The sequence below is a fragment of the Ctenocephalides felis genome, unplaced genomic scaffold (assembly GCF_003426905.1).
Source record: "Ctenocephalides felis isolate EL2017-DRISC unplaced genomic scaffold, ASM342690v1 CF-g0.4_SCAFFOLD_01170, whole genome shotgun sequence".
Lineage (NCBI taxonomy): Eukaryota > Metazoa > Arthropoda > Insecta > Siphonaptera > Pulicidae > Ctenocephalides > Ctenocephalides felis.
The window spans coordinates 39710635-39735077 of NW_020537324.1; the positions used below are offsets into that span (position 1 = coordinate 39710635).

At 33.4% G+C, this 24443-nt stretch overlaps 1 protein-coding gene across 1 annotated transcript; it reads left to right on the forward strand.

Annotated features, from left to right (window-relative positions):
* The first annotated feature begins 3702 nt into the window (after positions 1-3702).
* On the forward strand, positions 3703-4346 carry LOC113368212 (sorting nexin-2-like). Its single transcript, XM_026609778.1, has 3 exons — positions 3703-3864; positions 3934-4086; positions 4152-4346. Exons 1-3 carry the CDS (start codon positions 3796-3798, stop codon positions 4200-4202), a joined length of 273 nt encoding a protein of 90 aa, XP_026465563.1. The 5' UTR covers positions 3703-3795; the 3' UTR covers positions 4203-4346.
* The last annotated feature ends 20097 nt before the right edge of the window (positions 4347-24443 follow it).

Here is a 24443-nt window from a genome sequence, read left to right on the forward strand (position 1 = left end):
TGACTTCTTTATCTTTACACTGGTTCAGGGAAACTGTCAAGTTCATTGTCTCTAACACTTATTTTGAATTCAATGGCTCTTTCTATTATCAAATTTTTGGGGCGCCAATGGGGTCCCCAGCAAGTCCATCTCTAGCAGAAATGTCCTTACAACTCCTTGAAAATACAATTTTTAAAATTACAATAAACATATTTTTTATTACCGTTATGTAGATGACATTATCACTTGTATCCCTAGTGATGATGTCACTATGATAATTGATCAATTTAATAACGTCAATAAAAAATTAAAATTCACAGTGGAATTGGAGACAATGAACTCGATAAGTTTCTTAGACATAAAACTTATACGTACTACAGATAACAAACTAATAACAAATTGGTACCAAAACCAACTAACTCCGGACGCTACCTTAATTACTTTTCTTATCATCCACTCAAAATGAAAATAGGTACTATAATAAATCTAACGGACCACGCAATACTTCTATCGGACAAAACATTTTGGGACAACAACATCAATTTAATTACAAAAATTTTAACAGATAACTCTTATCCCCTAAAACTTATAAATTCCGTAACTAGTAACAGACGAACGTACCTTTTGAATAAAATGGACAATTGCACAGTACATAACGATTTACCTGACTCAGAAACTCATTCTGGTGTAATATGTTTGCCATACATTAAAGAATTGTATGTTCCTTGGAAAAAACTTTTTTATAAATCTGGACTTCGACTTGTAACCAATTTTAGTACAACTACTAGCACTATTTTTACAAAACAAAACCCCATTTAATATCGAACGACTCAGAAATCTCGTCTATCAAATAAATTGTTTAGACTGTAATTTAATTTACATAGGAGAAACTAGCCAGAACCTCAATAAACGGTTACAACAACATAAAAACAATTCAAAAAACCCCAAACAATTCAAAACTGTTCTTGCAGACCATATATACACTTTAAAACACAATATGGACTTTTCTAATCCGACTATACTACAATTTGAACAAAATTTATTTAAACGAAGAATTATAGAGGGATCTTTTTTAACTATTTATAACATAAGACAATAAATAAACGGAATGAACTCAACACGCTGTGCGACACAAATCTCTTCTATTTAGATAACATTTCCAAATTTCTTACAAAACAATAAAAGCGTTCGCGCAAAGGTTTTACAATTCGTTCCACACATGTGCAGAATCTTGGTAAAATATTTTTTAAAAAATGACTTTCTCCATTACATCTTCAACCAGTCTACGAATAACACTATTCATTTGTGATTTTTTCAAATCAGTATTTTGTGAAAATATTGTGTAATTTCAAGTTAATGTTTATAATACATAGTGTAGTGCATTACCATATCCTAATACCATGGATTATTAAAATTTTCCAATTTAACACTAAGATCAACTAATTGTAAGTACTAATTACTATTTTATTTTTTTCTTTTCACTCCAATTCAATTGTTTTAGTTTTTAATTTTATTTTAGTTTCCACTGAATGAAGGCTAGGATTATAGCCGAAACGTATGGATTTAAAATAAATTTTTGAAAGAAATTCATGTTTTTTATTGATGTTATGCCCGATTATTAGACTTTGTTAATATATATATATATATTATTATATAATATATATATATATATATATATATATATATACAAAGGAAATATATTATCTGTCCCAGACTTAGATGCTTGGTCTGGGTATGCTTAGCTCAATACTGAATGGATATAGTACCGACTGAAACTTCCACTTTTCTCTTGTCCACACAGGAACCCATATTCATGCATTACTTAATTAAAGGAGAGGATCTAGAATGCTATGATTATCTCTTAATTATACTTTCTTCCTAATTAGTGCCATCCATTCCCTTTCTAATTTTCAATGGCGATCTATGCTGCCTCAGATTTCAGCATCACTTATACAAGAGTTTTTGGAATAATTCTTCTTAATATCTCTTCTACACCATCCCGTTGGCCTCTAAATCGCAGGCATAAGAAAACTTTTTTTTGTATGTGTGTGTGTTTGTGTATATATGTCATAATGCAAGTGCGTATACAATCTTGTGCTGACGTTTATGAGAGATTTTAATAATGTTTCGATCTCATACGAATTTTTTTAGGTTCTGTATAAATATTTTAAATATTTAAAGATCACTTTAATGGTTCAAACCAATGCCGTCCACATTATTGACAGTGTAGATCAAACGACTTGAATGATTCAAAAATCATTCGGTTTGTACAGACCGCGCGACGTTCCGGTTAGCCATTTCGAAGGTACGGAGCGCAAAGAGCTAACAATTTTCATACATAAATGTTTTTTGTGATAATCTCGTCACAAAATAAAACATGAATGATAAAATTTACAGTACATATTTATAATAAACTATTTGAAAATATTTTAAACAATTGTTGATGATATTAATGATTATATTGTTAATTAATTATTTATATTCATTATTGATTAGTTTTATTTCTCGAATATTCAATTAATGTTTGGAAAGTTACAGCAATTTGCCTTAGTCATACACTTCTAGTTACATTTTTCAGTTGTTTATGTCCAGTTTAGAATGTTGCAATTTGTGTGTTTGCTATCAATTTAATTTGTCAGAAAGATATAGGAATAATAAATCTCTCTTTTGATAAAAATATTAAAATACTGTGAAAATAACTTGAATTATAATAACAGTTAATACTACACTAGTTGTTGAGACGACTTTTGTATATTTATATCTTTACCTCTTTTAGAATAAAGAATCCGCATATCCAGGATGGCATTTTACATGAAATTATAGGGGATACATTTCAAGATGACAAAATAAAGAAATATAAATATTGGTGATAACTATTATGTAACATGCAATATTTGAAGTATAACAGATCCTATATTAAAATTAGTTACTATCAAATCTAACATTAATATACTTAATTACAATAATTCTTAAAATAAGTGTCAAACTTATACCAAGTAATTTTAATGGAGATTTGTTATACATGTATATCACATAATAGATCTCCGCAATATATAAAACAAAAATCATTTTTAATTCTGTTTTTTTTACTTCTTGATTAATTATGCTGAGGCTAAGGCAATTATTTGAAGAAGTTTGTATTATTGTTTTGCTTCCTTTATTCAAACAATAATACAATCAATATATATTGATGATATTGATGCATCAATAATTTTCCTTTTAACTAACACTTTCCATATACGGATCAATGTCCATATAGAAATCGCACAATTCATTTTTAAGTCTTCACTAAGATTTTTCCAATTAAATGTCACGTTTCTATTGCATGTATTGTGAATTGCTCTTCTTCAATTGACTGGCAATGTGGATTTTATGTCGATTGAGTAAAATTTTACTAAAATAATATTTTATTCTTTGAGTAAAATAAGGTTGTTTTCATTGAATTGGTTTACATTTTCAAAAACATCGATAGCGGCGAAGACGGCTTATGCCAATGTTTCATTTATTAGTTCAAAATGACGGCATTTGCAAAGGATTTTAGGTTCGATACATATTGGAATCCGCGTATAACGAAATTTTTAGCCGCGAATATAGGAATTGGGTCGCAATTTTTTTGGCCGCGAATAGCGAAAACGCAAATGAATGAAGCGCGAATAAGAAACTTCTACTTCATAATATTCATAATTTTATTTCATTTTTTACTAAGTAACAATTGTGTACTTTTACAAGTTAATTTATTCATAGGTTTTTCATGAAAGAGTGAAGGTATTTCAAAATTGGCAACATTCTCAATTTCAATTAACTAAGAAACGTGAAATGAAAGCAAAACTTGAACTATCAGGAAGAAATGATAAACTGGATCAAGCTGGAGTAGAAGTGTTGGAGGTATTCGGCCTTCAGTTTTTTAATTTTGATTTTAAGTACTTTGTATCATTTTATATTTTCATGTTATAGTGGGAATCTAAAGTTATGCGTGGTCAAGAAGAATTTGATAATATATCAAGAATGATTAAAAAGGAAGTTGATTATCTAGAATCAATAAGAATAAAAGAATTTAAAGATACGGTTGTAAAATATTTAGAAGATCATATGGCACACCAGCAACAGGTAAATTTTTGCAGTAAATAATTGTTAACGTTTTTATGCAATTATAATAATTTAAATTTATGTAGCTTATTCAATATTGGGAAGATTTCTTACCACAAGGAAAAGCCGTTGCATGAATTCTGAGCTGTTTATATTGAGAATAGACAGCTGCTCCTACAACCTATGTTTATATGATATTGTATTTTATATTATTATATTATATTATTGGATTTACATTTATTATAAAATATAGTATATACACTATTTCACATGAATGGGTATACGAATGTATGTCCATGGCACATATATATTATTTATATATATATATGCTTGTAATTTCGCTAATGGCTAAAAATGAAATTACAAAATTTGTTTTCTTATATTTAAATAAATTATATATATTTCTATAAAACCATCTTGTTTGTATGTCATTTGATATTAAATTAAAAAAAATGATACTAATGCATAATTTTTGTAGATTCAGTATATGGCGTCCCCTGACATCTAGACATAATTAAAAAGAAACAAAAGTGATCTTTTTTTTATTTTATTTATTTATTGGCTTTTGATATACATCATAAGGCCAGATGCCATTCTTTCAATTGTTTACTACAAATTCTTATTGAATCGTTAACTTATAAATTAATTTTAGTATTATTAATAAAATTAAATATATATTTATACATTTTTAAATTATTACTAGCTACTAATGATTGTACATTGATTGGGAAAATAACATTTTCTTTAAGTAAATTTATTCTATATTTAAGTAATCTTAGTAAACATAATCATCTTCTGTTATATACGTCAATAATATATTGTTTGATCTCGAAAGTTTAAATGTTCGTATTTTCTGATCGAATTAAATCTTCATCAAAGATAAATTGTGTTTTAATCATTTACAAAATAAATATATAGTTCGTAAAACTATATAATTGGTGACCCCTAGAGTGAATTAAAAAAAAGTGAGAAGGAAGTGAAACATGTGCATAATTTACAAGTGACTTCGTGATCGCGAGCAAGAAATATAGCACGTTGGTGAGCACCGATCTCTATAATTGGTGACTTCGAACGCGAATAAAAAACACGTCGATCCAAATATTACGAAAATATATATACAAAAATGTCATTAACGCCTAAACCGACTAAGTAAAGCACAGAAATTACTCATCGATCTGGACAATGATCCTATGACTTGTACGTCACGTGAGGATTATGATGAGTACTCTAAAGCCGATCATATGTATAGTGTAGGAAGGCCGAACATCACTCCGTTTATGGAGGATTGCCCTGAAATTTGGTTTACTCTAATCGAGGCAGAATTTCAGGGTGACAGAATACGGAGTGATGATACGAAATATGCGGCGGTGCTACGCGTCTTGGACAGAAATACGCTGCATCTGATAGCAGACGTGTTACGGAAGCCACCTGCTAAAAATAAGTATAATGCCTTGAAAACAATTATTCTTGACAGAGTGTCCTAATCTAGGTCTAAGACAAATTATTAAATAACATCGCACTAGGTGACAAGAAGCCGTCACAGCTGCTTCGTGAAATGATGAAGTAAGCGACGATATTGTACACAAGTTGTGGCTGGACAGACTGCCACAACATATTCGTCCGCTGCTTCTAATCTCTAATAATGTTGGGCTGCAAGCCATTGGAGAAATGGCAGACAGACTATTAGATGCCTGTGGATCATCATCTGCGATGGCCACAACAAGCAAGCATCAAGATAACAAAACATATCGGACACAAGATATTTTAATGGCATTAGTGCAAAAAATGAACGTACTTACTTTAGAGGTTGAAATTTTGAAGCAGTGTCAAAGAGACAACAATGAGAGCAGGAGGCCCAGGAACTACTCAAGGAATAGGCGAGGTAGGTCAAAAACACCTACCAAATCACATGTATGCTATTACCACAATAAATTTGGAGAAAAGGCCAAGAAGTGCATAGAACTGTGCCTTCTTAAATCACTGTTGAATCCGGAAAACTAGCATCGCCATCAACATTAGGAGCTGCATGCAATGGTGGTGATACAAATTCTGTCTGTTCAGAGCTCCGATTAAGTATAACAGACAGAAAATCCAGAATACGATTCCTTATTGACTCTGGCTCTGTCCTCTCAATACTTCCAGCTAGCAAGTTTGCAACCGATCGTGCCAAGGAAGAGCTTGTTCTGTATGCAGCCAATTCCAGTCGAATATCCACCTATGGAAACTCTTGTGCTGGACCTTTCACTGCGCAGACCTTTCACTTGGCAGTTCACTATAGCAGACGTAGCAACAGCCATAATCGGTGCAGACTTGCTAAGCCACTACAATTTGCTCATAGATCTGAATGGCAAGATATTGATTAATTCTTCTACAGGCTTAACCTCTGATGGGAAAGTTCTGAAAGCTGATAATATCAACATCTCCACAATAGATCCCTAGCAACCGTTCAAGGATCTACTAACAAAATATGTATCTCTCACTAATGAACCACACAAATTAATTATTAAGCAGTCTTCTTTTGCGCACAGAATCTCTACAACAGGTCTACCAGTTGCTGCCAATTTCAGGAAGATTTTCGGTGAAAAAGCTATAGCAGCAAAAGCTCAAATTCAAAATCTCTTAAAGAGGGGCATGTTAAGACCATCAAGCAGTCCGTGGGCAAGCCCTATTCATATGGTGCTAAAGAAGAATGGGACATATAGACTTTGCGGTGACTACAGGAAACTGAATGCGAGCACATTACCTGATAAGTATCCTCCACCATTAATTCAGGATGTTTTTCCAGCATTACATAGGGAAAAAAATATTCTCTACATTGGACCTCGCCAAAGCTTATCATCAAGTTCAGAGGCATGAAGAGGACATTCAGAAAACAGCCATTATAACCTCATGGGGATTGTTTGAGTATCTTTGTATGCCGTTTGGATTGAAGAATGCCACTCAGACTTTCCAGCGATACATAAATCACATTTTTTAAGATATTGGCTTTGTGTTCATATACGAGGATGACATCCTGGTCATGTCTGAGAGTATGGAAAAACATCATCGTCATCTTGAAATTGTGTTTGAGCGACTTCAAGAACACTCACTTGTCATCAACATTGAGAAATGCGTCATGGGCAAGGATGAAGTAGATTTTCTGGGATACAAGCTTAGTGCAAATGGCTATTCTCCATCAACACACCGAGTGGACAAAATTTTAAACTTTCCACAAACAACCACAGTTCTGGAACTACGCAGGTTTCTAGGAATGGTGAATTACTACAGGAAGTCAGTACTAAAGGCAGCAAGAATACAATCACCATTTAACAATTATCTACGAAGTTCAGTGAAGCAGGACAAAACTCCAATTGTCTGAAACCCCGAATCTCTTAAGGCTTTTGATGACATTAAGAAAGCACTTGCAAATGCAGCACTACTTCGATATCCAGATACTTCAGCCAACATTTGCTTGGTGACGGGTGCCTCTACAACAGCTATAATTGGTGCTACACTGGAGCAGGAAGAAAATGGTGCCTGGCCACCAAGAATAAATACAATAGAAATGCCAACGAAACTGTCAGCTGAGGAGATAAGCATTGAGCAGAATTTGGACCCAGAATTGAAAATATTACGTCATGGAGAAACATCATTGAAACTCCATAAATTGACATTGGATGGTTTTCCAATATATTGTAATATCGAATCTAATTTTGTTAAACCATATCTTCCACAGAAACTCCGCAAAACTGCATTTGATGTAATACATGGTATTTCTCATGCAAGCATTAGGACTACATCCAGTGAAGTCCGCAAACAATTTGTAAGGCCTGGAATTGGAAAGGATATTACTACTTAGACTCGCCAATGCATCTCCTGTCAAAAGTCGAAAGTCCACAAACATAACCGCTTCAATTCTATGCGCATTCCTTTACCAGATGAAATATTGTCTCACATCCATATTGATATCATTCACTTACCAAATACTAATGGCCAGAAGCTATACCACTCAGAGATATCACAGCTGATACAGTCACATAAGCGTTATTTTTGTGCTGGATTTCAAGATTTGGAACTCCAACAACAATAACTTCTGACCAAGGCACAAAATTTGAGTCTGCTCTATTCAAGTCTTTGGCAGTTGGAGCGAAGAAGATAGAATATTAAAAGCTGCTCTGATGTGTTCCACTGAACCGTGGATCAAGATACTACCTTACGTGCTACTTGGTCTACGAAACTTATAAGGAAGACATAAAAGCATCACCAGCAGAAATGGTCTACGGAACTACGTTGAGAATTCCAGGTGATTTTATCAATGTATTTGATAACTCAACAAATCCACAAGTATTTTTAGATAATCACCGCCGAATCATGTGAGCATTAAAACCAACACCTACTGCTCATCACAACAAGGGCAAAATGTTTATTTTGAAAGATATGGACACATGTATTCATCAGGGCAGATCATGACCCACACATGTATTCATCAGGGCAGATCATGACCGGAAGCCTTATGAAATTCTAGAGCGAGTTACTGACCGGATCTACAAACTCCGCATTAATGGGACTGAAAAGAACTTCACTGTAGAAAGATTAAAATCCGCTTGCATTAACAAATCAGATACTGATTGTGAATCAGATTCGAATTCACATCACAGACCATCAGCAACGAAACCAACTAAGAAGACTCTAAAAAAGAAAGTTACGTTTAACATATGACGTAAAATTAACTTTTCTTTTGACAAACAGCCATCAATTTTTATTTTAGGGGGAGTACTATGGCGTCTCCTGACATCTAGACATAATTAAAAAGAAACAAAAGTGATCTTAGTAAACATAATCATCTTTCGTTATATAAGTCAATAATATATTGTTTGATCTCGAAAGTTTAAATGTTCGTATTTTCTGATCGGATTAAATTTTCATCAAAGATAAATCGTGTTTTAATCATTTACAAAATAAATATATAGTTCGTAAAACTATAAGTATGTAGACATTATGAATTTATTAGATAATCCATCAATCTTTGGATGTAACAAATTGTGAATAGCATGTAAAAGTTGTATAATCTTTTGATTTTAAGAAACAGCTTATATCTACATTTCACCAATAGAATGTTAGATATTTATTTTATTATGTATAAATAACTAGTTGAAAGTGGCATTTTGCCTTAAGGTAAGTTGCACAAACTTCCCGAAATGTGAAAAATTTAGATAAAATTTCCAACTGTTCTTTTTGTTGATGTTGATAAAAGGCCTAATTTTGACAAACGCCAAAATAATGCCTATCATTTTTTTGAACTGATGAATTTTTACAAATAAACGACTTGTCTTAGGGCCGTAATATGTTAGTATGTTCTAGAAGACCATCATATATCTATCGTCAAAAAAACGTCAAAAAACAATTCAACAGTTAATTGCAAGAACTTGTGCCAGCTCAAATCAAAAGCTAATCAGTATTAGGGTTTACACAAAAACCGACATTTCAAAACAAACGGTTTTAGCCGGTTTTCGAATTTCATATAGAAAATAAATTTTTGCTCGAACATTGTGATAACAAAATTTTTTCGGCATATTTAGTGCGATTTAAAGCAGTATTTGACTAAATTTATTGTTCAATTTTTTGGATAGTAAAAAAAATATTTTAATTAGTAGAACAAAATAAATAGTTTATCTGGATTAAATAATTTTGAAAATAATTATTCGTGATTATATATTTATATTTTATGTTGGTGGATATATTTTCATGATAGTGAAAATAAAGTAATAATAATACATATAAAATAATACATTTTTAAATAAAAATATTTAATATATTAAAAAAAAATGAAAAATATTAGATACATATGTTGATATATATGGTAGACATACATACTTGTTAATATCAATTTTAGTTTTAAAAACGATTAAGCTAAATCCCAATTTTTTCTATTTCGAGCAATTTTAATTAACCCCTTAACTTACAATTTAGATTCGATCGAAAATGTTAGGCCAAAGTTGTACAAGCTGGCGCAGCGTTTGTGACTATTTTCACAAACAGTGTACAGATTTTCACAAAAATAAAAATAATTTTGTGTTTTATAGTATTGTATAAACAAATATTTTGTGATACTTCCGATTGCCGTACCGGGCTATGTCCGTAATGCGTAATATTTGCTTCTTGCCCATTATCGTACGCGGGCTAGGCCCGTAATATTTACGTTTGGCCTAGAAATCGCACCTGGGCTCTGCTCGTCATTTTAAGTTATGGGGTTAATTAATTTTAAAAATTCTAACTATTTTTTTGTTCAGTAGAATATTATTCCAAAAAACTCAGAACGTCTATCGATTTGATATTTAGAAGTGTCCTTTGTTTAATCACAAAATTTCCCAAAATAGAAAATACCCTCTCACTTGCGACCGAACTAGGCTTAATTGTTTTTAAAGCCTGATATAATAATTCTAAGATTTGTGTTCTTTTATTTGTCGTTTCTAGGGCTAAAAACTTTTTTTTTGAAGTTTGAGTAGAGAAAGTTACTTCTTCAAGAAGTCATACTGATTTAAATATACACACTGGTATGAAAATCTAAATTAATATAAACATTAGACAAAAAGATAACACAAAACCTTTTTAGAAACCATAGCAGTCTGATAAGCTATTGAACAGATATGATTCCAAGAATCAAAACGCTTACATGTATCTTTTATATTTGGCTACATTTGTCATTTTCCATTTATACAGTAAAAACCGACTTTTTCTACTAAAAACCGGTTTCCGAATTCTATGATTTTCGCCAAAAACCGGTTTTTGAAAACCGACAAACCCTAATCAGTATCTTTCCCAACCAATATCTTTCGACAATTTTGGAACGTGGACGAAAAAAATTTCACTTCTCTGCTATTTACAAAAAACGCAAAACTGACAAATACAAATTCTTATCGAGTTACATCGAAACTTTTTGAAAAATTTTTGTTGCATAGAGACAAAATATCGAAGCGCTAAGCGCCACGTCGCAGTATTACGGATATGGGTATTACAAAACCCATAGAAATGTAAGCAAAATTCATACTTATTAAAATCTCTATATAATATCTGATAATTTAATATGTATATGCCGAATAATTTTCTTTGACCGCAAAATGACACTTTTTTTACTTTTATCATTGCATCTCTGAAAGCGCTAGACCTACCAAAAATTTAATCAGTTCTTCATTTTGTCAATACAAGTACAATGTTTTTGAATTATTGATATCGGACGCAAAAACTAAATCACCATTTTTAGCATTTTTTGCCCCGTATCTTCGAAATTATGATATTCAATTATGGGGCACCGCCAAAAAAAACAATATACAAATCATTCAGTGAATGCAGAACAAGATCATACGACAGTCACTGAACGCACTCAGGTACATTTCCACCTGGTCACCAGGACAGCAACAAGATGACAGTAAATGGAGAAATTCAATAAAAATCAGAAAATTATAAGAGAAGAATTGACGAACACCCAAATTACTTGGCACAGAAAGTATTTTCAAAAACGCGCCCAACCAGGCTAAAACGAAAAATTCCCATTGATCTCATAAATAGGCATTCGTAAACGCTAACATTAATATTATTATTATATTATCATTATTATCTTATTATATCTAATATTGTTATTTTGTTATATTTATTATTATCTGTCACTTTTATTGTTTTTCTAATATTATTTTATTATTCAGAAATTTTATTTATTTTATTTATTAATTTTATTATTATTATTATTTGCTTTTATTAACTTCCCGTAGGGTAAGTTATTGTAATTGTCCAACAATCGAAATTGAATTTTTTACATTTCTCGACGTTTTGGAGGTTTCTGAACATTTTGGCAAAACTCAGAAAAAAGGATGTGTGTGTGTGTATGTATGTATGGATACAATTTTTCAGTCACGTTTTCGGGCGTACGGATCAACCGATTTGAATGGTTCAAAAAAACATTCGATTCCAATTGATAGGGAGATGAGCTGATTAGTTTTTGGTAAAGGCAGGTCCAGCCGTTTCGGAGATACGACAAAAACATGCCAAAAACTAATTAGCACGTCTCCCCATTAGTAGGAATCGAATGTTTTTTTATTCATTCAAATTGTTTGATTCGTGCTCTCGAAAATGTGTACGAGAAAATGTATCTATACATACAAACACACATACATACATCCATTTTTTCTAAGATGTCAAAATGCTCAGAGGCCTTTGATTGAAACGTAAAGATATGTAAAAACTTACATTTTCGATTTTTGGACGATTACAACAACTTACCCTACAGTAAAGTTGTCAATGTAGAAAAGATACCGAACAAATTATTTAAAACAACAAAATTACAATGAAACAAAAGTCTTAATTATCAGTCAATTTTATATTTAACTAGCTGTACCGTGTGATTTTGTTGAAATTAAAAAGTTGAACAAAGATGTGTATTTGTTAAATTTAGTTTAACGTTACTACTATCTGCTCAACAATTCACCTATTTAACAATTGGTCTACGAATTTAACTATCAACTTGTTAACCAATCTACCATTTTACCGACTTACTAATTTACCTGTCAACCTATTTACCTATCAACCCGTTTCACATGTCTACCAATTTACCTGTCAACCTGTTTATCCGTCTTGTTATTTGTCTATCTACCAGTTGTCCAGTCTACCATTTTACAATTTACCTGACAACCAGCTATCCAACAAATTACCTTTTCATCAATTTACTTGTCTACCAATTCACCTGTCTATCAATTTACCTGTCTACTAATTTACCTATCGACCGGTTTATCAATACACCGTTTCAAGTTTGATCAAATAGCTTTTAAATTTTTGATATATACTTTACCATTTCAGAGAAAACGTCGATGAAAGGTCTAATTTTAATAAACGTCAAAAAAAAACGCTACTCATTTTTTCAAACTTTGATAAATTAAACGACTTGTCGTAGAGCGTTCTAAAAAACCATGGTATCTATCTATCGTAAAATAACATAAAAATCTCCCTAATTTTTTTTTCAACAGTTAATTACAAGAACTTGTGCCAACGAGTCTTCACCAACAACTAATCAGTATTTTTTCCAAATAACATCTTTGAACAGTTTTTGAGTTTTTAAAATCAATTCAGAATTGCTAAAACGTGGATAAAACATTTTTCACTTTTCTGCTATATCCTGCAATTCTGCAATTCGCAGGCCGTTAAGCAGACTAAACAAAAAATGGCCTTCCGACCATAGATAAAAGAAGAGTATACGTTCCGACCTACCAAAAACCTAGCCCAATGTTTGCACGCGTCCTAACTGAGTACGCAGCATACATCAGCATGTCATAGTTTATTTATATTATTATTTTTGTATTACTGTTATTATTTTATCTTAACTTTGTTTCATTTTATATCCAATTTATTGTATTTTTCTGTATTTTTTTTTTGCACCTTACAATTTTGTAAATAAGACTTTAAAGTCTTGATTAACAAAAGTAAATCAGAACAAAAAAAAAACTTTTCTGCTATTTACAACGGCTTGGCTGATCGTCGCGCAAAACTGACAAACGCTAGTCCTTATCGAGTTACATCAAATGGCATTTAAATTTTTGAAAAAGACCCAGCCGTTTTTGAGAAAACGTCGACGAAATGTTAAAATTCTGTTCACACACACACATACACATATATTTTTTCCAAATTTGATTCAGAACAGTTTACGTCGAATCCTATTACTATATTGTCTAGGCGTCGAACCCTCTACCCTAGCGGACGTGTTTTGTGAAATCTCGTGCAAATATCTTTATTGGGATATAATTCATAATCAATGCAGCGTAGCTAGTGCAGTAAACGGAGCGTTTTAGGTCTGAATTTTTTTACTGTGCTCCAAATTGAATGAAACTTTGGAATTAGGATAAAATTTCCTAATTCCAAAATTTCATTCAATTCGGAGCACAGTAAAAAAATTCATAGGTTATAAACTTTTTTCCTTTCCGTTTACTGCACTAATCAAACAGTATCGCGCTGTGAGTGTTTCTGTTCAGTAGTCTTATACTTATTTTTAGTGTAATTAATCAGTGTTTAATCACGTTATATTATTGTGTAATTTAATTTTTTTAATAAATCACTGTGTCAACATTACACAACTTAGAAAAGTGTCACCCTTTGGGATACACTATGGACAAATTTTCCATTAGGGAGACAATTAAAGTGCTGTACGACGATTCACAAAGGTGTTCTGAATATATCACCGAACAACTGCGGCTAAAATAATCAGAATTTTTGGCTGCTAATAAGCATATTTAACTTTAAATACAAATATGTACGTCTATCTAGTGCAAGCAGTCAACAACAAGCTTGCAGGTAAACATGCATTGATAATAATATGTTTATTAACATATTTACACTACATGTAATTATATTCATAATACAGGTGATAAGTGAAAAGTGAATTGTATTCGGTAATAGGTTTGGGTTATATACCCAAACCTTAACCACGTGGACGTTTGCTATTGGCAATGATATCAGTGGTTGCCATTCCTAAGGTGGTCAATTGGAGGGTCGCTAAACCAGGCCCCTACTGAGACCGGAGGTCGTTATCCTGAATTTTACCCTTTGTCCATACCTCGTCTTGTATTGTTCTGGATCAGATTGTTCAGTGAATTGTATTCGGTAATAGGTTTGGGTTATATACCCAAACATTAACCACGTGGACGTTTGCTATTGTTAATTCCCACGTCTTCTAAAAGGTGTTGTCAAAAATGGTCGTGGATCTTCGGTAGAGACGTCACAGTACACGTTGGTTTTTGTTCCCGGAATATTGACCTTCTGTAGTTTGAGTCCTGTGTCTTTGCGCCTCAATAAATCCAATAATTCTTGATCATTTTTCTGTGACTTTGATAATTGTATATAGTCTACTGGTGAAAAAATAGCTTCTGTTCTTGATAAAGTGTCTGCTGTAATATTTTCCTTACCAGTTTTGTGACGTATATCTGTTGTGAACTGACTGATGAAATCAAGCCATTTGAATTGTCTCGGAGAACAATTGTCATTACGTAGTCTGACAGCATAAATTAATGGTTTATGATCCGTGAATATGATGAAGTGTTTTCCCTCTAGTAAAAAGCGAAAGTGTTTTATGAATTGGTAGACAGCATAGAGTTCACGATCATAAGGAGACCACGCTGATTTGTTTTCAGTTAACTTTTTTGAAAAGAATGCCAGTGGTTGCCATGACTTTGATGATTTTTGTTGCACAACAGCACCTATTTTCCTGTCCGAAACATCAGAAAATATTGCTAAAGTTGCATTCGGATCAGGATGAGCGAGGAGTGCGGCATTTGCTAAAGCTTCTTTCATTTTACAAATTGCTTTAATACATATATCTGGTAAACTTATAGGTTTGTTTCCCTTGAGAGCGTGCGATGATAAGAAGTTATCAAGTGGGTCTTGGATTAATGCTGCATCAGGTATGTAATCTCTATAAAAATTACATATACCTAAAAAGCGTCGTATTTCTTTTGCTGTCTTAGGTGTAGGAAATTCTTTTACTGTGGCCTAGAAAGTTGATAGTTGATTTTCCAAATCTAGATTTGTCATATTGATTACGATGTCATTGTTATCTAGACGTTGAAATATCCTTTTCAAATGATGTTTATGTTCCTCTGGTGAACATGAGAAAACCAAAATATCATCTATATGACATACGTAAAAATTTAAACCTTTAAGAACTTGATCCATGAACCTTTGAAACGTTTGAGCGGCGTTTCTTAGATCGTATGTCATGAAATTATACTCGAAAAGTCCAAAGGGTGTTGTGATTGCTGTTTTCGGAATATCTTCTGGTGCCATAGGTATCTGAGTATAAGCTTGAACTAGACCGATGACAGAGAAGATGGTACAACCAAATAAATTATATGAAAAATCTTTGATGTTTTTCACTGGATAGCGATCGGGAATAGTTCGTGCATTCAAAGCTCTGTAGTCACCACATGGACGCCAGGAACCATTTTTCTGGGCACCATGTGCAATGGTGAGCTTTCTAAGTTCGGTGATATTGGCACACTGCCTTGATCCTTAATATTTTTGTCGTCGTTTTCCATTATAGTGTACACAGTAATATATTTAAATTGAAAAAAAAACTATTATTTATTCTTATTAATACAACACAAAATATTTAAATGTTGAAAAAAAACTAAATACTCCACTAGTAAACTTTTAAATATTGGTACACTATTGAATATATACAACACAATGAATTTAAAATTTTGTTGTACTTGCTTGCTATTGTTTTGATGATGAGCAAGATCCTATTGTTCCTCCGATTCACTGCGGTCGAGTGCTCTGTTGGAGCTATTATCAGGTCATTTGTCGAGGTCGATATTACGTAAGATTCCTCGTCGTCGTTGGGTCACCAATTATGTAGTTAAACATACATTGATAATAATATATTTATTTACATATTTACACTACATGTAATTATATTCACAACACAGATGATAAGTGAAAAGTGAATTGTATTTGGTAATAGGTATGGGGTATATACCCAAACCTTAACCACGTGGATGTTTGCTATTGGCCATGATATCAGTGGTTGTCATTCCTAAGGTGGTCAATTGGAGGGTCGCTGCAAGCTTATCAAGACGTGTCACAGGATATTACATGCTTATTTATCTATGCTACAGTCATTACTCCAAATGAAATATGTAGTCAAAAACAAAATATGCCCCAACAATCAACTACGCTACAAACATGCAATACGGAAAATATCTGTACAACTAATCCGAGTCATTCGTGGAAAATTGTTACAACAAGAACAATTGTACAAAGCAAGATGTGCAAATAATTCGATATTACTAGCAGTACTCAGGTTTCTTTCTCTAACACATTCGAGCCGCTAAATAGCACGAATTAGCCGCCAGGCACTACCAACAATACTATTAATGTTTTTTCATCTCCAACTCAGAGACCTCCACCGATTTTCATTCACGGCAATTTTAAAGATATTATGGACGAAATCAACACTATCATTGATTTAAAACAATACACGTCCCACTTCTTGTTATGTTATGTAAAAAACGTTAGGTACATATTTATATTTATCGAAATATATGTTTCTAAAATAAAATGAAAAAAGAAACAGCTCTATTGTGTCAAATATTCATTTGTTTGGCATTGGATACGGAATATTTACTCCAGTCAACGAAGAGTTTTCGGTCTGAATTTTTTTATTGTGCCCAATTTGCATAAAGTTTTGGAATTAGGTTTATCTTACTCTGCAAAAGTGAAAATAATTTAGACTCCGCCGCCACTCCACCGGGTGGATGACATTTTTACTCGGTGGTGTAATTTAATTTTTTCAATATAACGGTTATCGATAACGTCGGTTATCGATAGAACTAATTATAGGAAAAAAATCAAGTTACTGGCTACTAAAAATTCGTTTCTCTTGGCGGTTTTCATCGTTTTATTGCAAATATATTATCTCCAAAAATATACATTATTTTAACGAAAATCATGTAATGAAGAAAAAATTAATTACAATCTCAAGAAATCGTTGTTTTATAAAGTGTTCTAAGAACAATATTAAGCTAGATATAAAAATGCGGTTTTATAGTGCTCAAAATAAGCTTTAAAATGAGTACTATTGAGGGCCTTCTGCGTGTAAAATGAGTACGCTATCATGCAAATAAAAGACGCATACAATGTTTTCTTCATTTAAATCAAATAGATTTATGAGTGCCATTTCCACCAAAATTAAAATTATTCGTATTCCATCCAGAATTAACTTGGCTCAACAGATCTTGATGGATTCTTGCATATACCACAATTTGACTACAAACGATTTGAAAATTCTCACGATTTATAGACAAAAATTTTGATAGAGTTATGATTGTTTGAAGAGTGCGCGGCAGTGTAACCAGAGTCTGTTTTGAGCCCTTTAACCCTTTGCGGTTTTAAGCTGTAGCGCTTTTAATTACCTTCAAAATAGTATATTACAAGTTCTGATAGAATCAGAATTCAAAGAGTTATAATCCCAATAATGCGTTGGCATTAACCTTTGCGGCGGTGGTGACGGATTGCAAATTGTTTTCACTTCTGAACTTGAGGGTAAGCTAAGCCAATTTTCAAAATATCATGCGAATTGGAGCAAAGTAAAAACATTCACAGATTCACCCTTTTTTCCTCTCTATTTACTGCACTTATTTAGTTGATCGTAAATTTTATAATTATTCTCACGCTAGTTAAAATACTATAAAAAATAAAAACAATAAAATATAGTAATATGAAAGTATTATAGATAATTAAACTATATTAGGTCTCCAGGTATTTTTTTTAAGTCTGATCGACTTCACAGCTATACACGACATGCTAGTTGGTTATAATGGACGTCTATTCTGCTATAATTGTTGGCAATCATTGTTATATGTTCTAGAATTGTAGGTATGCTGTGTCTTTGTGGAGAATTCAAGTTGACGTGTAGTAAAGAGCGTTTTATATTTGCCGCAGGAATTCGTTTTGTTGACAATTTTGAGTTACATATTTTTGTACAGTGTTGTTGAAGTCTAAATACTGAATAAATTGTAATTACATTTTTTTAAAGTAAAGAAGGGACAAGTAAAACACATGTTTTTATAGTAATAAAAATGACACGCTTTATTCAGGTTTAATAGTGTTTGAAAAATGGTTAAGGATTATTTTATAGTCTATTTATTCGCTATTGCAAAGCAAATTGCTGTCAGTACGTTTATTTATTGCCTTATTGTATGATGATATCGGGCCTCCTTTAAGGCAATAGAAAAACGTATTGACTGCAATACGCTTTGCAATGACTTGCTTTCGAACAATAAAATTAACTAGTGAGGTGCATGGCATCGTGCCTTAAGGCAAATTGCTAAAACTTTCCTTACCGTAATTAAAAATTTGAGTAATAAAAATAAACAATAATAGTTTTGAATAATTTCAAATTGATTATTCATTATGAATACACACTGTAAATTAATAAGTGCTTATTATATTAAGCGACGAGCGTGTTTTACAAACAACTTATGTGTATGTTTACAAGAAGTTTACAAGAAATGGCTATCTGCGTCTTCCTCTTCATTACCATCTTGTGATGGAACTTATGCATTACTACAGGTTCCACTACAATTCGTGCAGATAATCGAGCACTTCAATCGTGCTTTTCTGCATACATGCTTTCTGACATCCCTGCAAATCCAAAAAGGATTATTTTTATTTAATATATTTAAATTTGAAATAAAACAATATTTCAAGCGTATTTGTTCAATACATTTCATTATTTCAGTTATAATAGCCTCTCGTAATGCTCAAAGTTGCCACTACTAACGCTTCAGTCGATTTGAGTTTCCTTTCCATGATGTGTGACTGCAGCACCAGACTATAAATGAACTACGAGAGGCTATCAGTGTGCGCTTTTCATGTGTTTTTAAATATTTGTAAAAGAAAAAGGTTATTAAAGAAATGTTATAAATAATAATAAACAAGTTATAACAGAAAAAATGAAAGTTTAATAGTTATTGATATTTTAAAATTTACTTCAATGCACTTAAAACACAGTACAGTAAATGCTATAACAAAATAAATGAAGAAATGCAGTAAACAATTATACGGTTGAGTTGCTTAAAACTCATGTCAAAACATCGGAATAGTTCTTGAAATGATAAAAAATGATTCTTAAAATGAAAAAAATGTTTTCACAATAGAATAAGTGTATTATTTTTGGTCAAACTAAAGACTTGGATAATATTATAAAGACAGGATTTGAGTCCATCACCCATCAAATAAAATTCCAGCCGGAAACAATGACCAAGGGAAAAAAACTTCAATAAGTTTTCGAGACTTATAAATTGAAGTTGGAATTGTTGTTGGAAAGGACACGACATCTCTTCTGATTTTTACATCCAATAAAAAGGTCACTACAAATACAAATATATGGCTTGGGAACCAACGGTGTTTCATCAACACTACAAACATATATCGTTCACCATTTCAGCATTGTATTAATCAAACTGTTTGCAAAATAAAAAAAATTGCTTTATGATAACTTTTATTTTTCTTTTAATCATTGGATTAAAGTTAATGTATAGCTATATGTAATATATATGTATTAATTATATATAATTAATATACAATATACAAATTTATATATATCTATATATATATTTATATATATATTTCAGCCTTGCATTAATTAAACTTTTTGTTATTTTTTTTTCTTTTAAGCATTAGATTTTGATAATAAATTATTGACTTATAAATTATCTTTTTGCTAAACATAACAATTTTACAACAATTTATAATACTCCGATTTTTTTATAACAATAAGGTTATGGTATTGAAACTTACTTTAGCCTTTTAGCTGCAACTATCCACTGTTCACGTTGATTTAATTTCCATTTGGCTGTAGGAAATTTATAGAATTTACACTTGCTTTTTCTACTGGTTTTGTACATTTACTACCCAACTTCGGTGGCTCATTTTTATTTTAAATTGAAATGAAAAAAATATGTCATGTGTATTTGTTTACTATTTCGGTATAGTAGCTTCCCGTAGTGCTCAAAGTGACCACTACGAACGCTTCAGTCGATTTGAATTTTCCTTCCATGCCCTCACACCTCCACACATGCCCTCACACCTCCACACCGATGTGTGTCAATTGCAAGGAAAAATATTCGGCGAACTATTCTCAGTGCACTTCACTCTTTAATTTCATAGAGAAGAAGGTAAACAATGCTCTCAGAAGAAGAAATACATACATGCCAGCACCAACACCAATGCCACTGGCAAGAAGTTTTTTGTCAGTTCTAAGCCCCACAAGCCACGGCTCTAACATGAAACCTGCTTATCCTCAACTCCCTGTCCCACAGACTTCATACCGACCTCCGCTCCAGTCCACACTACCATTGGTCGAGCCTTCACCATCACCAAGACCAGCACCGATCCGGCCCATACCATCAATGGTTCAGTCTACAACCAACCACCCAGATCCAGATCTCAACCTCTATGCTGCTATGGGCGAGATCAGGAAGCTATTTGCAAATCCCTAGGTAAAACACAATTTTAGTGAGCTATACAAACTGACAAAAACTCTAAACACAAACATGACTTACAACGACAAATACACAACAATTTTAAACTTTCTTACATCATCCCCAAAAACCAATCACAAGACTTACAAATAATGCATTTCAATTCAAATGGACTTGAACACAATGTTGACGAACTGGGACAGGCAATAACAAAATACGATCTCCCAAACGTAAACTTCTACGACCACCCAAACGTAAATTTCTAGATTACTCCAGAGCCAACTGGCCACTTTTCAGAGACATCGTCACAGACAACACACGACGCACAATGCCAATCGATATCAACACTGACATTGAGGAGGTTGTGACACACCTTACACTGACAATCACATATACAACAGGCTATACCGACACTAGACACAAGAACAACACCAGCCAACGACTTGCCAGAATACATTTTATTAAAAATAAAACTGAAAAATCATACGAAGAAGCTGTGGCAATGTACTGGTGACAGACTACTAAAGGAACATGTAAACAGACTGACAAAAATTATTTCCAATAAAATACGTGACCACCGAAACAACATTTGGATCAAAATACTCTATAACATAAACACTGATACACACAAGATTTGGCAAACCGCAAAAAAACTGACGCCGAAACCAACATCCATACCTCCACTCAAATTAACTGACAACAATTACGCAACGACACCAACAGACAAAGCGGAAATATTGGCAAAAAACTTCGAAAACATACATACACAAAATACTAATATGTCAAACGCAGGCCTGAAACGAGATGTACACGAGACAATTCAACATTTTACTGACCTCCACAAGGACATAAAACCTACCATAGTTTCCAAAATAAAAACAATAGTTAAAAAATTACCGAACAGAAAAGCACCAGGACCGGACGGACTACAAAACATAATACTTAAACAATTACCCACAAACGCTTTTATTTTACTTACCCGCATAACAAATAGAGTTATGACGAAAGACTGCTTTCATGCTTCATCCACACTGCACCCACTGACAAAACTAATAGAAATCACAGTTCTCAATTTTAACAGACGAAACCATACCGGATTGGTGTTACTTGTCTTTGAGAAGGCGTTCGACACCTTCTGGATGGACGGACTTATTTACGAACTCATACAACTCAACTTTCTACCGTACATTCCAATAACATTACGCTCATACCTCTCAGACCGCAACTTCAGCGTATAAGTATAAACGAACTTTCGAGGGTTAAACAAGTGACGGCGGGAGTACCGCATTTCTCGATTCTGGAATCGTCACTGTTTAACGTCTTTATCCACGACATCCCCAGTGACGCCGGCGCAACGTGACGACACTGCCATGTATAAATCACGATCACCTACGTTAGTGACTACAAAGATACAGACACACATAGACAAACCAGAAGGATATTACTATCGTCAGTTGTTACTTCGGTGCTGACATATGGTATCTCCATATGGGCTGATGCTCTTAAATCTCAAAAATCGAGGAGAATGGCAGGGCCCATGTATCGTCTGAGTGCTATAAGAATTGCTTGCGCATTTCCCACAATATCGGCGGAAGCAGTGTGCGTCATTTCAGGAACTGTGCCTCTCTTAGTCTTAGCAGAGGAAAGACGGTCAATTTATCATAGAAGACATCAACAACTGAGTCCTGAAAAGTTGAGATTAGAAGAACGGCAGAACAGCATTGACCGATGGTAGCAACTGTGGGATGTCGCAGTGAAAAGCAGATGGACGCATCGTCTCATTACAAACATCAAAACCTGGTTAAGTCGCAAGCATGGAGATGTAAATTATTATACTACGCAAATGCTATCTGAGCACGGCTGTTTTTGAGCCTACCTACTCCGCTTCAAGCACGATAGCTTGCCGGATTGCCCATATTGTTTGGGCAAAATCAAGGATGCTGAGCATGTATTTTTTGTGTGCCCGCGATTTGGTGCTGCACGGGACGATGTGGAAGAGACATTGAGCCGCAGAATTACCCCAGGTAATGTTGTTGAAGTGATGCTGAGAAGTGAAGCTGCTTGGAACGCCATAGGCAGATTTGCGAGAGAGATGCGCTCTATGGAAATAGAAAGGACGAATGGGACTTTGCCCACTTAAAAGATGAGTATAAAACAAGTTAAGAATTATAACATTCTAGATCCTCCCCCCACGAAGTAAGCCTAACGGCGGTTTCCGTGGGGACCAGAGGCAAGGGGAAAGCGGAGGTTTTAGTCGGAATTATACCAGAGCGGTATTGAGTTCGACATACCCAGACAAAAGACCAGTCTGGGATGCATAAAGGCATTTCCTTCGCTATACAAAGAAAAAACATAGACAAACTAACTGGATATACTTATAAATGGCAGATCAGGATTAATCCGCAAAAGACGGAGGCAATTTTGTTCACAAAGAGCCGAAATGCCATGACTAGACTGGTGGACTTAGACAAGATAAAAGTATTGGACTATAAAGTTGAGTAGTCCAATTTTGTTAAGTGTTTTCGAATAACCTTGGACCGTAGACCCAGCTTTACAAAACACACTAATAATAAATTGGACAGACGTACTGGATGTTAAATCTACTGAGACCTCTCTTGAACCATAACAGCTTGCTGAGCGTGAAAACAAGCGGACATTATATCTCACTTTAATCAGAGCTATGATGACATATGCTGCTCCAGCATGGAACGCGACGATCAAGACCAACTTACAGAAACTACAGACAGTACAAAATAAGACACTACGACTAGTACTCGACAATATAAGGAACCCACTGCCTAGACATTATAATACTACAAAATACATACACAAACAGACTGACGTGCCGACAATACTCGACCACATAAAGAAGCTCTCTGGAAATTTCTACCTTAAATGTGAAGATCGCGGGTCCCAGCCAATTTATTGAAGACGTAATTTGGTATGGCAAACACGTCATGCTGAACTATACAGTAAACCCTTGCTTTACGCGGCAAGTGCGTACCGTGCAGTATGGGGACCGTGCTATAAAAAACTTGTATTTAACATACAATTCAGGCTAATCCATAGTGCGTTCTATGGAACCTTATACAGTGCAGTATGGGAATCGTGCTATGAGAAACTCAGAGTTGGTACAAATCGCACCATTTTTATCATACTGTATGGAGACCAAGAAATACAACTTAAAGTAGGAGTAATACGGACGAAATGACATGTATGGCATAGGCACCTTATTTAAAAATTGGCCCAGTGCAGTAGTCAGCTCAAACGTGTTTTTAGACAGCTATTATATAATCAAGCATGTCTCTAAAAGGTAAAAGTCGATAACAAAACTTACATTAATACCATTTTGATATCAAGTTACTAGAATCACTCATA